This window comes from Osmia bicornis, chromosome 4, assembly GCF_907164935.1.
Source record: "Osmia bicornis bicornis chromosome 4, iOsmBic2.1, whole genome shotgun sequence".
NCBI classification, from domain to species: domain Eukaryota; kingdom Metazoa; phylum Arthropoda; class Insecta; order Hymenoptera; family Megachilidae; genus Osmia; species Osmia bicornis.
Window position 1 is genome coordinate 3,982,114 of NC_060219.1, and position 12,953 is coordinate 3,995,066.

The 12,953-nt window shown below is 35.5% G+C and overlaps 1 protein-coding gene across 1 annotated transcript in view; it reads left to right on the top strand.

Annotated features, from left to right (window-relative positions):
• The window catches only part of LOC114876641 (protein 60A), a 28,394-nt gene extending 16,199 nt beyond the window's left edge, over positions 1–12,195 (top strand). Inside the window, exons 4-6 of the mRNA XM_029188411.2 lie at positions 7,924–8,112; positions 9,034–9,110; positions 9,220–12,195. Of these exons, the coding sequence (XP_029044244.1) occupies positions 7,924–8,112; positions 9,034–9,110; positions 9,220–9,480 (527 nt within the window). The 3' untranslated portion in view covers positions 9,481–12,195. The remainder of the gene's footprint in view (positions 1–7,923; positions 8,113–9,033; positions 9,111–9,219) is intronic.
• The last annotated feature ends 758 nt before the right edge of the window (positions 12,196–12,953 follow it).

Genomic DNA, 12,953 nt, shown 5'->3' on the forward strand with positions numbered 1-12,953 from the left:
ATCTATACAGGTATATATGCTTTCTCGAGCGTACACCTGTTCCACGCTCTCACTCCCATGCTGAAAAGCGTTCCACACGCTCCTATATACGCTGTGTGTATCTTCACGAGCAAAAGCATACGAAGAAACAATAATACTACAAATTTCTTTTTCAATTAATTCATCTAAATTGGATAATTATATCTGCTGCATAAAATATTAACAATGTGCAGAGTATTAGGTGTCTTCAATATTTAAATGAATATAATGTGTCATATTTTGTATACCAGATTCATCATGGATTCGTACTCATCTGATGTAATAATTATTGTAACATTATCGTCTGTTTATGAGATTAAAGTTACGCGTTTACAGTTTTGCTCTTCACTCTATGTGGTCGATCAACTAGCGATGGCTTCGTACCACTTGTCTTTCCGCTCCATTTCTCTCTTCTTCGTTATTCATGCTTACGTGCAATTTCTTCCGTGGAATGTTATCGGTTATTCTCTACTCATTACAAAACCAGAATATGAGAAAATCGTAGAGTGTTTATTAATTGTCCTTGGAATACTTCTTCGAATCAAAATGAAGAATTCTTAGCATTTCAACTGTTCCTATTTTTTATCGAAACATCCAAAGCAAAGAGGGGCAATCTTCTTTTTTGGACCAAAGAAGACTAATTAAATTGCCAATCTGATAATTATATTAGAAGGTATTCGTATCCATAGTGGGTTCGTTCAAGTCTCGGAGAAGTTGAAATGAAAATTGAATATAAAAAAAGAGAATCAAGATGAGGGACGTTGTTCAAAGTTTTGTGCGTGACACGAGGTCCTTCCTACCAGACAGGAATACATGATCGACGAGAGGCCAAGTTTCTGGCGTCGTCTTGTCTTCCTCTACTGGCGAGATGTGCGTGCGTGGGATTCAACTGGAGAGGAAAAGAGCAAGGTAGACAGCCAGATGAATGCCATGAGTGAAAGAGAGAAAGAGAGGATGAGCAAAGGCCCAGATGGTGAGATAAGGACGCCCCTGAATCCAATTCTGCCACCGAATCTCAGATGAGAATCGTCGCGAGTCAAGATTACCGTAGATTCGATCCTCCAGATAAGCTACACCTGTTAGCCAGTCCCTGAACCAGATGAGCTTTAGATCATTGATGATTTTCGTTTCCTTCTCCACCGACGTTCCCGCTGGACCGTTCACGAAACCAGCCATAGAATGTGGTAGCTTCGGCCGATTAAATCTCATCGGGATAACGTACGAAAAACAGCCGACCACGGGGCTAATATTCTTCGTGAACACGTGTTCCAAGATGTCTTCGAGGTATGACTGATCTTTCTGCTGGATTTGGACCAACTTGTGTGGCGACCATTGATGCGCGAGATGGACAAGTTCCATCTATTACTAATTGCAACTATCGGGAGGAAGATTTTAATCCTTGACGAGGTGATACTCAATCGCGATTCAAACGTGAAACGCTAAAAACAGTAGGCTTCGGAGAGGGTTAAATCTTGCAAATATCGAACATTTCGATTTTCCTACCCTTGGAAATAAAAAAAAATGAAGAACAGAAGGATAGCCGAGTATGCGTGCGAATGCGTGTCGCAAGAGGGACGCGCCTGGAGGGAAAAGAACGAGAGGAAAACAGGGATCGACACGACGAGACAAGACGAAGGCAGAGAGAAGGAGAAAGAACCGTGGGATAGATAAAGATAAGTAGAAATTACCGTGGATCGGAATCGTGGATTCGTAAGGTACGTGTGCAACAGATACCCCTGTACGTATATACAGGTAGGCAAAGGTGTGCCTCTTCGATCTTGTGTTTTATATTGAATGATCAAAGGTAAACCGGTTGTGCTGGCAAAGGAGAGGAGTAGAAGCGAGAGAAAAAGCGAGAGAGAGAGAGAGAGAGAAAAGCGAGAAGAGAAGCGTCAGAGAGGGGAATGAGAGAAACCGGTGAGCAAGAGGAGAACACGAGGTGAGAGAGGCAAGCAACAAAATGATCTAGGCGCGGCAAACAACAAACTGTACGAACGCACACTTGCACGTTACAACATCCATCGAATATACACACGTTCGTCCCAATGCCTCGTTCCGCAGCTGAAACGCGCCTCGTTTATATCCACGATGTCGTTTGTGCCAACCTCCTTGCAAGTACCGCAGGATACAAGGATTACAAGCTGGACACGCGTTATTCTTCCATAATTAAGAATAAGCATTATCAATGAAAGGCGATTAGGAGCATAGAAAGACCCCAACTTCAATTCGATCTAATCAAGACATAAATACCAATCACGCTAACGATCCTCCACTCGAGAGTAAAACTTGCAGCAGAAGCTATCGAGAGCTTATGCTAAAAGTGATTCTCACCATAGTGTCCACTAGTGTCCAAGAAACGTTCACGTCTGATTCGTCCTCCGGTTCTCTTGCCTGGCACACAACGGCATGATTTGTACTTTTTAAGTAGCACTCGTGGAAAGATGTTGACCGAAGGTGAAGTTTTTTTCAGCCGATCGAAATGTGTCTTTGAAGCTAGTTTTAGGTGCTAAGTATTTGATGTTTGTACTCTGTGTGTACAAGAGCGTACGGTCGAGAAACGGTACTAGAGAAGAAAGTACCGACTTCCCAATCTACAGTTTTCCGTGACTTTTAACATTTACAGCTGCGTAAGTGGAAAGTCGGTGCTGTAGTTAAAGGAACATCGTTGAAACGTAGCAAAAAGTATTTTTATTTTTTTAATATTATCGACAGAGCTTCAATTTAGTCGTCGGATGGTGCAAAAGAAAATACCGGTAATGTAATATAAAAATATAGTGATTCAAGCAAATTGTTACGTAACGAAGGAAAATTGCAAGTGTCCTAATAGTTATGGAGGGCAGCGTATGTAGTCCCATAAGAGTTTGTTTGCACTGGTTCTCGTCGTCACGCGACTCCTCTCCGTCCGCCTCAGCCAGAGGAAGTTTCCTCCGGTTGCAGAAAACCAGATGCTTTCGAAAGTACAGCCGGCTATCTCTCTGCTTCTAAAGACCGGCTACACACCTCCGCGCGATACGCCCACGCGTGTCTAACTGCCAGCTCGCTCACTCGCTCTTGAGACTTGCGACACCTCGCTATCACCGCGAACGAGAACGAGCCTTTGTCAGATTCCTCCAGATTTATCGCCATTATCGCGATGCATCAATCGGTAGGAATTTTCAGAAAAACCTCCACAATTCATCGCACGAGTTCCTGAATCTTTGCTAAAATTCTGTTCTCGGTATTTAGGTCCATTTCGTGGATATCTTTCGATTCCGAGTTCTTATTAATTACCTTGTGAAATTAAAAAAAAGGTTATATTTTGAAATTTTACAGAAAACTATAGTAACAAGGGATTAGTGCCTGAATAGTGACTTCATTATTGTTAAATTAACGAGTAAAATGCTGTTATCATAATCCACCATCTAACTGAGTTTTCTAGAGTCACAATCTCTTTCTCTCTCAATATCTTGATTGTCCAATAAAACGAGGATCCTGGACATTTCTCTGAAACGACGCATAAAATCATCTATCTCGACCCGGGGAAAGATCACCGGAAGAAGAGAGAAACCGAGGCTGGTATTCTTGAATCTTTGCTAACCGCAGCCTCCAGTTATCCATCCTCGACGATCCTTCTAAACGCGAAACATTTATTTGCTCACGAACGAGCTGTTCTCAGGCTTTTCACGCGAACGATCTGCAAACTCGACGAATCAACTTGTAATTCGTTCCATTTTCTTTTGAACGAAGATTTATTTTTATAGAGGCATAGTGCTTAGATACCTAACTTTAATTATAAAAGAATTAATATCGTTCTTCTCTTTCGTATAAATTTTCCAAATTTTCAACATTTTAAGGGAAAGTGGTATATAATTTTTCTAAGGCGATCGTATCAGGTGGTACGTTTCGTCTGTACCATAGTAGAGAAGATGGTGTGCCCGTACGAGGAAAGCACGGTATAATTCAATTGAATTCCCCACGTGCATTCGCCCCGAGGAGCTACCTGGTCGACAAGTTCTCCGCCAGTTGATTCTGTAACGGCGCGCAAAGTGCGGCAGCAGGTGTCCAGCCCAGCAATCACGGCGAATGCGCATTCCAGCCAGCCAATTTACTAGCTTTCTCGAACACGGCACGCTCGTGATCGTATAAGAAGGATCGTTTGCATACGCGGCGATACTTTGGCCAGCTAAGACGAGTCCGAGTCCTCTACTCGTTTCAATCAGACCGTTCGAATTGCTCGCACGTACAACCGTGTCCTCCTCGTTCGAATTTCTATATCGCCGGGAAATATACGCGAGTTGCATGCCAATTGATTTTCGTCGAACGTATCCTCTACGCCTTGATTTTTTTATAGGCTCTTGCAAACAGCCACGCGGAGTTGGGTATTATTGGAATGTAACAAAGTTATTTATGGAAGGTCTATTCTTGTGCAAGATCTTACAAAGTTGCTGAAAATGATATTCGATACAATTGGGTAGATTTATTGAAATTCTTATGACAAGATAATTCGTCTTGTGCTTCTAATTGAGATTTAAACGTTATTGTTTCAACACGTTCACTTTCGGTTCGCTAAAATTTTAGCTCAGGTTTTTGTTAAAAATTTAGGTGTTCTTTATATTCTGTACTTTGACAATTGCATATTTTATAAGATCTGCGATCCTCGTTGTTTGATATTACTTTTTTTATTTAAAGTTTATATTTCATAGTTTTTGATTTTATACCTCCTTCAAGTATAGTTTGTACATTCTACAGCAATAATCTAAAGAATAATAATATAAAAATTCGCGTACTGAAATGATGAATACGCGACAACCGTCAATGTGTTAACATTGTTGTTTATTTTTAGGACACCTTATAGACATTGTTTTCATGCGTTTCCCATAGCTCATGCGAGGCATCGGAGGACTCGATGGAATGCGCGGGAAACAAACAGACAATTTGCTTGGCACGTGTACATTTTACAGATTAAGTAAATGAAACGAAGTTAATACTGACTGTATTCGCATACGGCTTGATACAACGTAAATATTAACAATTTCTTCAGCTTATGGAGCTCGTAGCGGTTTTTAAAAATTGTAATTTAAGCTTTCTTTAATGCCCGATAATATTGTTATTTGATTTTTTTTTAATATTAAAAATGTAATGCGATATGGTGTTCCAAAATTGACTCTGAGTATTTCATACGTTCAGATGGTGAACACAATTCCGGTTGAACGACTCGTCAAAAAGTAAAACCGTTAGAAATCAGTTTAACTTAAAATTTACAAGATGGAATTCGGAGATTAAGTTATCTCAAACGAAATAATGACCCCAGAAATGTCACCCAATGAGAATTAAATTTTATTTTTTAATCTTTCAGGAATATCCCAGATAATTTCGTAAAAATTTTGATTCTAATTAAAAAATCACCTTGTTTCCCTCAGATTTTAATTATCTTTTGCACATTAATAAATCGTACTGGTAGGAATTTCATCAATTTTGTTCTGATTAAATCAGAACAAGTATCTACTCGTTAGATACTCGTTATTCTCACAGAATCACCGTAAACCGAGATTTTCCGTGATTTCGTCTTAAATAACATTGATAATAATCTGTCACGCGAACGGCTCAATTTAGAATGTTGCTCAGAATGAAAAAATAAGAGCCACAGGTATCGAACACGCAAGGTTCTCTCTATTTATAAAGCGAAACTGTTCTGTTTTAACTAGAACTTATTAAATAAATCATTGGCCGGAATAACGTGTCGTTTGTAACGCGAACTTGTCTAATAAAGGTTTGATAAATTGCTTCGTAAAAATATGTCGCTATTTAGCGACTACTGCTTGACAGATTAATTAATCCTACATACACTCGTATAACTTCAAAGTAGTATAACAAATCTCTAATTTCAATGAATAATTTTCTTTTTTTCATTTCTAAACAAAATCTCGAGAAGTTTTATTAGGGGCTAAAACGTTGGTCCTTTTTAATTGCAACCACTTAAACCCAGAGGAATGCAAGTGATATTTTTATTTACAATATTATTATAATCAATGATTTAACTAACCATTCCTGTTCTTAATTTGAAAATTTCAGAAAATGTCACTTGCAACCCTTTAATTGTAAATGTTTCATTGGTAAAGCCATTCGCTTCTAAGATTGTTTAATAAAAAAGGAAAAACGGCAAAGATCTCTTCTTATTATAATTAACACTTTGATAAGTGTCATAAAATTTTATAAATATCTGATAAACACATTGTTATGTATGTACAAGGGTACAAATTTTCTGCCACAAATAGAATTCTTGTTTACCAGGTGTTCTGATACACTGTCGTAGTTTCACTTGCAGTAATATTCTTGACATTAATATCGGACAGATTACCAGTGTGCAGAACAGCTTGCGACACTTCATGCAAATATATGTAAACCGACTCTATTTTTATCGTGCTTAAAACTGTTAGGAAACGTAATTATTACCGCATGAATATTGAACCAGGTATCTGACGATTACAAATAAACAAGTGTAATAACTTCATCAGAGAGAGACCTACGGTCTCTTCTTAAAATATCTTTTGAAGTAATTAATTTTCAACATAATTGCCCTAATATTTTTTTCTAGGAAATAGAAAAACCCTTCGATAGATGCATAAAAAAGTACATGATTCCAATAAAATTTCTTCTGAATTAATTAATTTTCGACTCAAGTACTTTTTATAGAGAATATCAAGATTCATCCAGTGTTTAAAAAAATACACAATTATATGTAACAAATAAGAAATTGACCTTGAAATCTTTGGAACGCCGTCACTTCCGGAGCGGACATATGCATCACGTGACGCTCCATTTGACACCATTTAATTTTGCCTAATTATTTTTTTTTCTATTTTTGACCATTTTAGAGCCACAACTATGTATTTCAAAATAGTAGATATGCAATGGAAATAATCGAAAGATAAATAGAAACAGAAGTAACTAAAATATTTCTTGTTAAAAATACAATTATTTTATTTACATTCGAATGTTGAAAACGTACGAGTGGAGTTTCTAGCCAAGACGACGTAGTAGCGAAAGGGTTAAAAAAGAGATCAATTATGAGATTTATCATGTTGATTGCGAAACATTCGATCTACTTTACGAGGTCCATGAAATTTCTGTCAAACGTTTGTTTATGCATGCCGCGTAAAGATAATTGAGAATAATCGATGGATCAGCGTGCCAGTCAGCTGACGGAATGATCAATTAATTAAACGTGCCACAGTGGTAGCGGTTGACTTAATTGCAGGGCCAACGCGTTGGGAAACCATGAACTGTCGTCTATATCGGCAAAGTGAACGGCTCGATAGATATCGAACAGCTTGACATAAGGCGTTGAGATTCTTAAATAGTTAATACTCCTGAAGGTTGGCTATTAATAATTCCAACAGGTACTCCATTCTAATAAACACGTGAGCGAATGTAATCGTTCCCATACATTCCACTTACAGCATCGAACCAGTGATTAGGAATCACCAAATTAACGTTTCTCTACCAATAATATGTAACAAGATCTTCCATTTCTAGCCTTTCCATTCAATCTTGATATCTATCTGATACCATATCTTATTGAAAATTTTATTTAAAATATTCTTTTATAGGAATAAAATCAAATTGTGTTAATTTTACAGTGTACGTAAAGCGGAACTTTTAAATATAATTTTTCCCAAATATTCCCTGAACTCAATAAGAAAAAATAGATCAAAATTAATTTTATTTTAATTTGTAAATTCTATTTTATGGGGGTACTGAAATATAACTTACAATGAAAGCGATTTTACTAACGAAGAGGCGGTAATTTTAGCAATTTCCAGTAATTTAATTCTTACAAAGTAATTTATATCAAGGTAAAGAAAAATCGAGTTATATAGAATGTATAAGGGAACAGAAAATGAAATTTCTTTATATTTGTTTCAGTACATGAAATGAGACCAGAAGACATCGGAATCGTTGGATTCCGAGGTGATCCTGACAAACAACCATTTATGGTTGGTTATTTTAAAAGTTCTGGCATCAGGGAGACGAAAGTACGACAGAAACGAGATGCTAGGAGAAGAAAGAAAAGCGAGTCCTCCAGTTTGGATTATCGGAATAATCCGTACACCGGTAAGTTTACTAAGGTAAATGCATTATCACCAGTAAATGCATTGCTAATTAAAAAAATCCAATGAAAACCAAAGACATGAAAAGAAATTTTATTGAAGTGTATAAGAAATGAAATTGTAATAAACGTGTAAATCTAGCTATAGAAGCAACGTTTAATCGATCTTGTTTGCAAGTTATAGTCGTTTTTTGTTCCAATAAATCTTGTTCTAAATTGAAATATCCTGTATGCGGTTTGTTAATGAGCTCGATTGTTAATAAAACCTTTATAATTTTCAGTAAATTATTCCGTTCTCTGAATAAAAACAGTGTGTTATAATAGCAGCTAATACAAAGAGAAAGGAAGTCTGATGTAACGATGTCTACCTCTTTTTATTAGTGTTCTGTGCTAATTTCACCTATGAAGTTATGTCTCTGGATTTTACAACGTATTTTGAATTTTTACATTCGAAAACACTTCAATCTGCATCCTGTTACCGATCATTCTGTCTGTGATGAATACAGTTTCAAAATGTTGGACTTTCAAAAGTATTAATATTGTTAAGTATCTTGGAGTTCTCAAGAGATTCAAGGATTCTTGATTTTGAATACGTATACATCATCTTTACAACTATTCAAATTTCTTACACCGTCAATGTAACTTAATAATATTTAATTTTTTATAATTAATATTTAATTATTAGTACCTAATAATAGCAAAAATAAGAATGTAATTTATGGAATTATTATAAATTATTTTAAAAAAAATGGCAAGGTCCATATACCATAGGTATAAATATTAGAATATTATTTTTATATAAAAATTTCTGTTCAGTTAGCAAACAGTCAACGATCTAATTCAGTATCTGAATTATAGTTACACAAATTTTCCACTGAACCGGTATATGTAGTAGACATTAAGCAACATTTCGAAATATTTTTCAGATCCTGGTGTGCAGTACAACTCTAGGACCTGTAAAATCCAAACGTTGTACGTCAGTTTCAGGGACCTGAAGTGGCAGGTAAGTTGCGCCAACAGGTGTAATAACACTCGGCATTCGATGCGATCGTTGCGCGACACGAATCCCCAGGACTTCCAGGTACGATTAATGAATTATTTATTATCGCCAGGACTGGATCATAGCACCGGACGGGTACGACGCATATTATTGCAGCGGCGAATGCAATTTCCCTTTGAACGCTCACATGAACGCGACCAACCACGCGATCGTCCAAACGTTGGTGCACCTGGTGAGCCCTGGTAAGGTGCCAAAACCTTGCTGCGCCCCGACCAAACTCTCGCCGATCTCCGTGCTGTATTTCCTCGACGAGAGCAACGTTATACTCAAGAAGTACAAAAACATGGTCGTCAAGAGCTGCGGTTGCCATTGATCAGTCGACTAAGTATCTCTTCCAGTCTTCGGAATTAATTCGATGGAAGAACCACGATGTTGATGGAGTACAGACTTCCTGCTGGATTGTCAGTGGATAACAAGATTTCTTTCTTGCACACGTCGATTCGAGCTGTTCCATATTGTTGTTAATTTTGATCATTGTGAAGAATTTTAAACACCGAGCGTTTTTTTTTTTTTTTTCATTCTTTTCAAGTTGCTTCAAGGGTCTAAAAACACGTTGGAACTATTTCAGTTTTTCATTTTAAATCCTCTTCTGAAGTATAATCGCTCGTATCGGCTCGATCGAACTTAAATTCCAGTGTCTGTACGTTCGTGTGTTAACAAAAGTGAACAAGTTGATCGATGGTGAATCTAAGCGACGCAAATGAACATCGGTCGTCTGGTGCCAAATTTCGACTAGTAGATAGTGTAATTCACGAAACAAGTGCTTCCGTACTAACGATCGCAAGGATTTCAAGATGGAAACTTTGATCGACGAAGAGGTGCGATCCGACAGGTGGTTTAGTGGATATTTTGTAATATATACGTATAAGGTGCGGATAAATTCGTTATGCAAGGGAGAAAAGGGTGATATTAAGTGCAAAAATAAGTCAGAATTATGAAATACATGTATAAATTGATATTACATTAGTACAAATTCAGGAAATTTCATAAGCAACCAATATGGTGGCCATCTTATTATGTAGAGAAAATGGTGGGACCCATGGAACCCTATAGAAATATTGAAAAATTTGCAGATAATTAAAAAAATAAATATATTTACTCTACTTAGCAAAAATGTAGTATTAGTTATTTTTTACAACTGCATACCATCTTTACAATAATTTTGAAATTCTTCCATGAAAAATTATTTAATTCGAAATAGTTGTTGGAATTTTAAGAACCAAGGTTTATACAGTTGGTTAAAGTATGTATGTAAAATAATTTTGACTTAATATTGAACAAGATATCACCCTTTTCTTACTAGTATAACGAGTACCACCGCAATTTTGTATATGCGTAACAATTGGAGTCACTAATTGATACTCCAATACCTTTCTTTCTTCCCTACCCTCATCTTTTTTAATATCTCATCTAACGTCCAAACGTTCAATCGGATAATGTTAATTACTTAGTGATATTAATTTAATGACTCGAACCCCCATTCGATTATATCATAGTCTGAGAGACAATGAATTCTCAACAAGTTTTCACTTGTTTTACATTTTTTACTCCAGAAACACACAAGCGCCCTGTGGTTTCTGCTCGTCAATGGTATCTATGTAAGCCGGTATAAAGAAGAAAATCAATTTCTTGTAAATTAGACTTATTTTATTTATATTTGCGAGTGAATAAGCGTCTGATCAAACGAAGAGAAAGATTGTATGTAATACTCGTAACAAATTCGTACGTGTACATACAGAGGGTTGTTTCATAAGATAAAACGAAGATAGAAGACGATATTTCATAAAAAAAAAAAAAAAAAAAATGATATAAATTGATTCTTCCAATTAACACCTTATCGACTAGAAACTAATTAATATCTTAAAATATTTAAAATAGGTAATATTCAAATCAAGCACGGTGAAAGCTATAAAAACTTTCAGGAATACCCAGTAATAAAATTTGCGAATTGTAGATAAGGTGTTAACTAATGATTTCGCAAAATCATCAAGAACTAAGTTAATTCTCCGTCAGAAATCCCTCGTTGACAAAGTACCAATTATTATCATATGAAGTATTCTATTAAAATGGTCAAATGTTTGTTGTGATTTATTTTCATATTTTCAGGAATATTCTAATGGCAACAGATATGGGTACCATTTTGTACATACACACACATGTACGATTCTACTTTCTATGTATATGTATATATGTAGAGCGTAGTAAATATAATTTATATATGTGTGCGTAGAAAGTAGAAAGTTTTCTTTAACACGATTTTATAGTGTCGTGATTACCATGCGAAAGGGAATCAAATATATATATGTATTTTTAAATCGGAGCAAAAAACGTTACGTGCAATAGAACGAGAACTTATTATTAATTATAAAAAATTTTGTTGAACGTAGTCGTACAGATTTTTCTCTATCTCTATCTCTGTTTTCTTTTGTATAGATTTCTATTTTTTATAAGCTCGTAAGGTGATACGAGAATTAATAGTCACTTAAATCGACGTGTGAGATTAAAATTTAAATTATTTTTCTGCTGTTAATCGTGAAATGTGTCACGCGTTTGCGTTCTCAAAGGCGTTTAACGAGCGTTTAAATCGTGTGAATGAGAATGATGCATAGTTTATTTTAGCAGGTGGGTGCGTGAATGTTCGTATGCGGTCAAATAAATCGATGAATATATAGTCTGTGGTATTATTAACACAACTTTTGTAATGACAATGTAAATATATCGTTGTAAATACGTTCTATAATACATACTATATATAATGTGTACGATACACTTACTTATTTTAATGTTTCTTAACATGCATCATTAAATAATAATTCTTTTTAAATAATATAATAATGCTATTTCAAAAATGATTTCTGATAACGTTAAAAATTATTTCTGGAATTGGAACTGAATGATAAAAAAATGAATGCTTTTTATAACATGTAACTAAATGCATTCGAGGAACTTAGAAAGGAATGAAATAAATATGTAACACTTTTCAAGATACAAAAACTACAAATGAATAAACTTGTTTCACGCAGGATAACTAATTGCACTGTTTATTAGTAGAACTGTTAAATAATCTATATATTCAGTTGTATTTCATTTGCATACCAATCAGTCCTTGAATTTATATTCCAATCTTACGTAGTTAAATTTGCCACCACAAGATGGCGTCATATGCACGTGACACGATAATTCATTTTCAATGAGTTACATTTTAAATATAATTATCAGGGTTATATATTATACATAAAAAGAATTATTATAATTTAAAAATCATGTTCATAGCTCAGTGTATGAACAATATTAACTACTTTATATACAAACCGAAATATACTTCGACTGCGATATTCATTCCAGTTTGCAAAAGGACTACATAAGGACGTAAAAATGTTTGTCATACCTGAATAACTATGTTGAAAAGATATAGCACACATTTGGGATGAAACTGTTGAAGATTTTTAAAATGGATCCACAGGAAAGTAGTTGTCAGTAAAATGTTCCTCATTCGACAGACACGAGATTCTTCAAATGGTGTTACACCAATGAAATTCGTTCACCCGCGATTAAAACATTTTCAAAGTTAGCTTGCCTTTAATTTATGTACACTTTGAAAACACTTCAATTTTAAATCAATTATACGTTAATTATCAACTATGTACGAAAATAAGTCGCGAATATCATTTTGAAATAAAAAAAGAAAAATAAAGCCACGTTCTTTGTACAGTCTCGTTGCGCACAATTGACTCGACCGGGAGAAATATGGCGACTAAACTCTCGAACGCCATATTTCGATATATC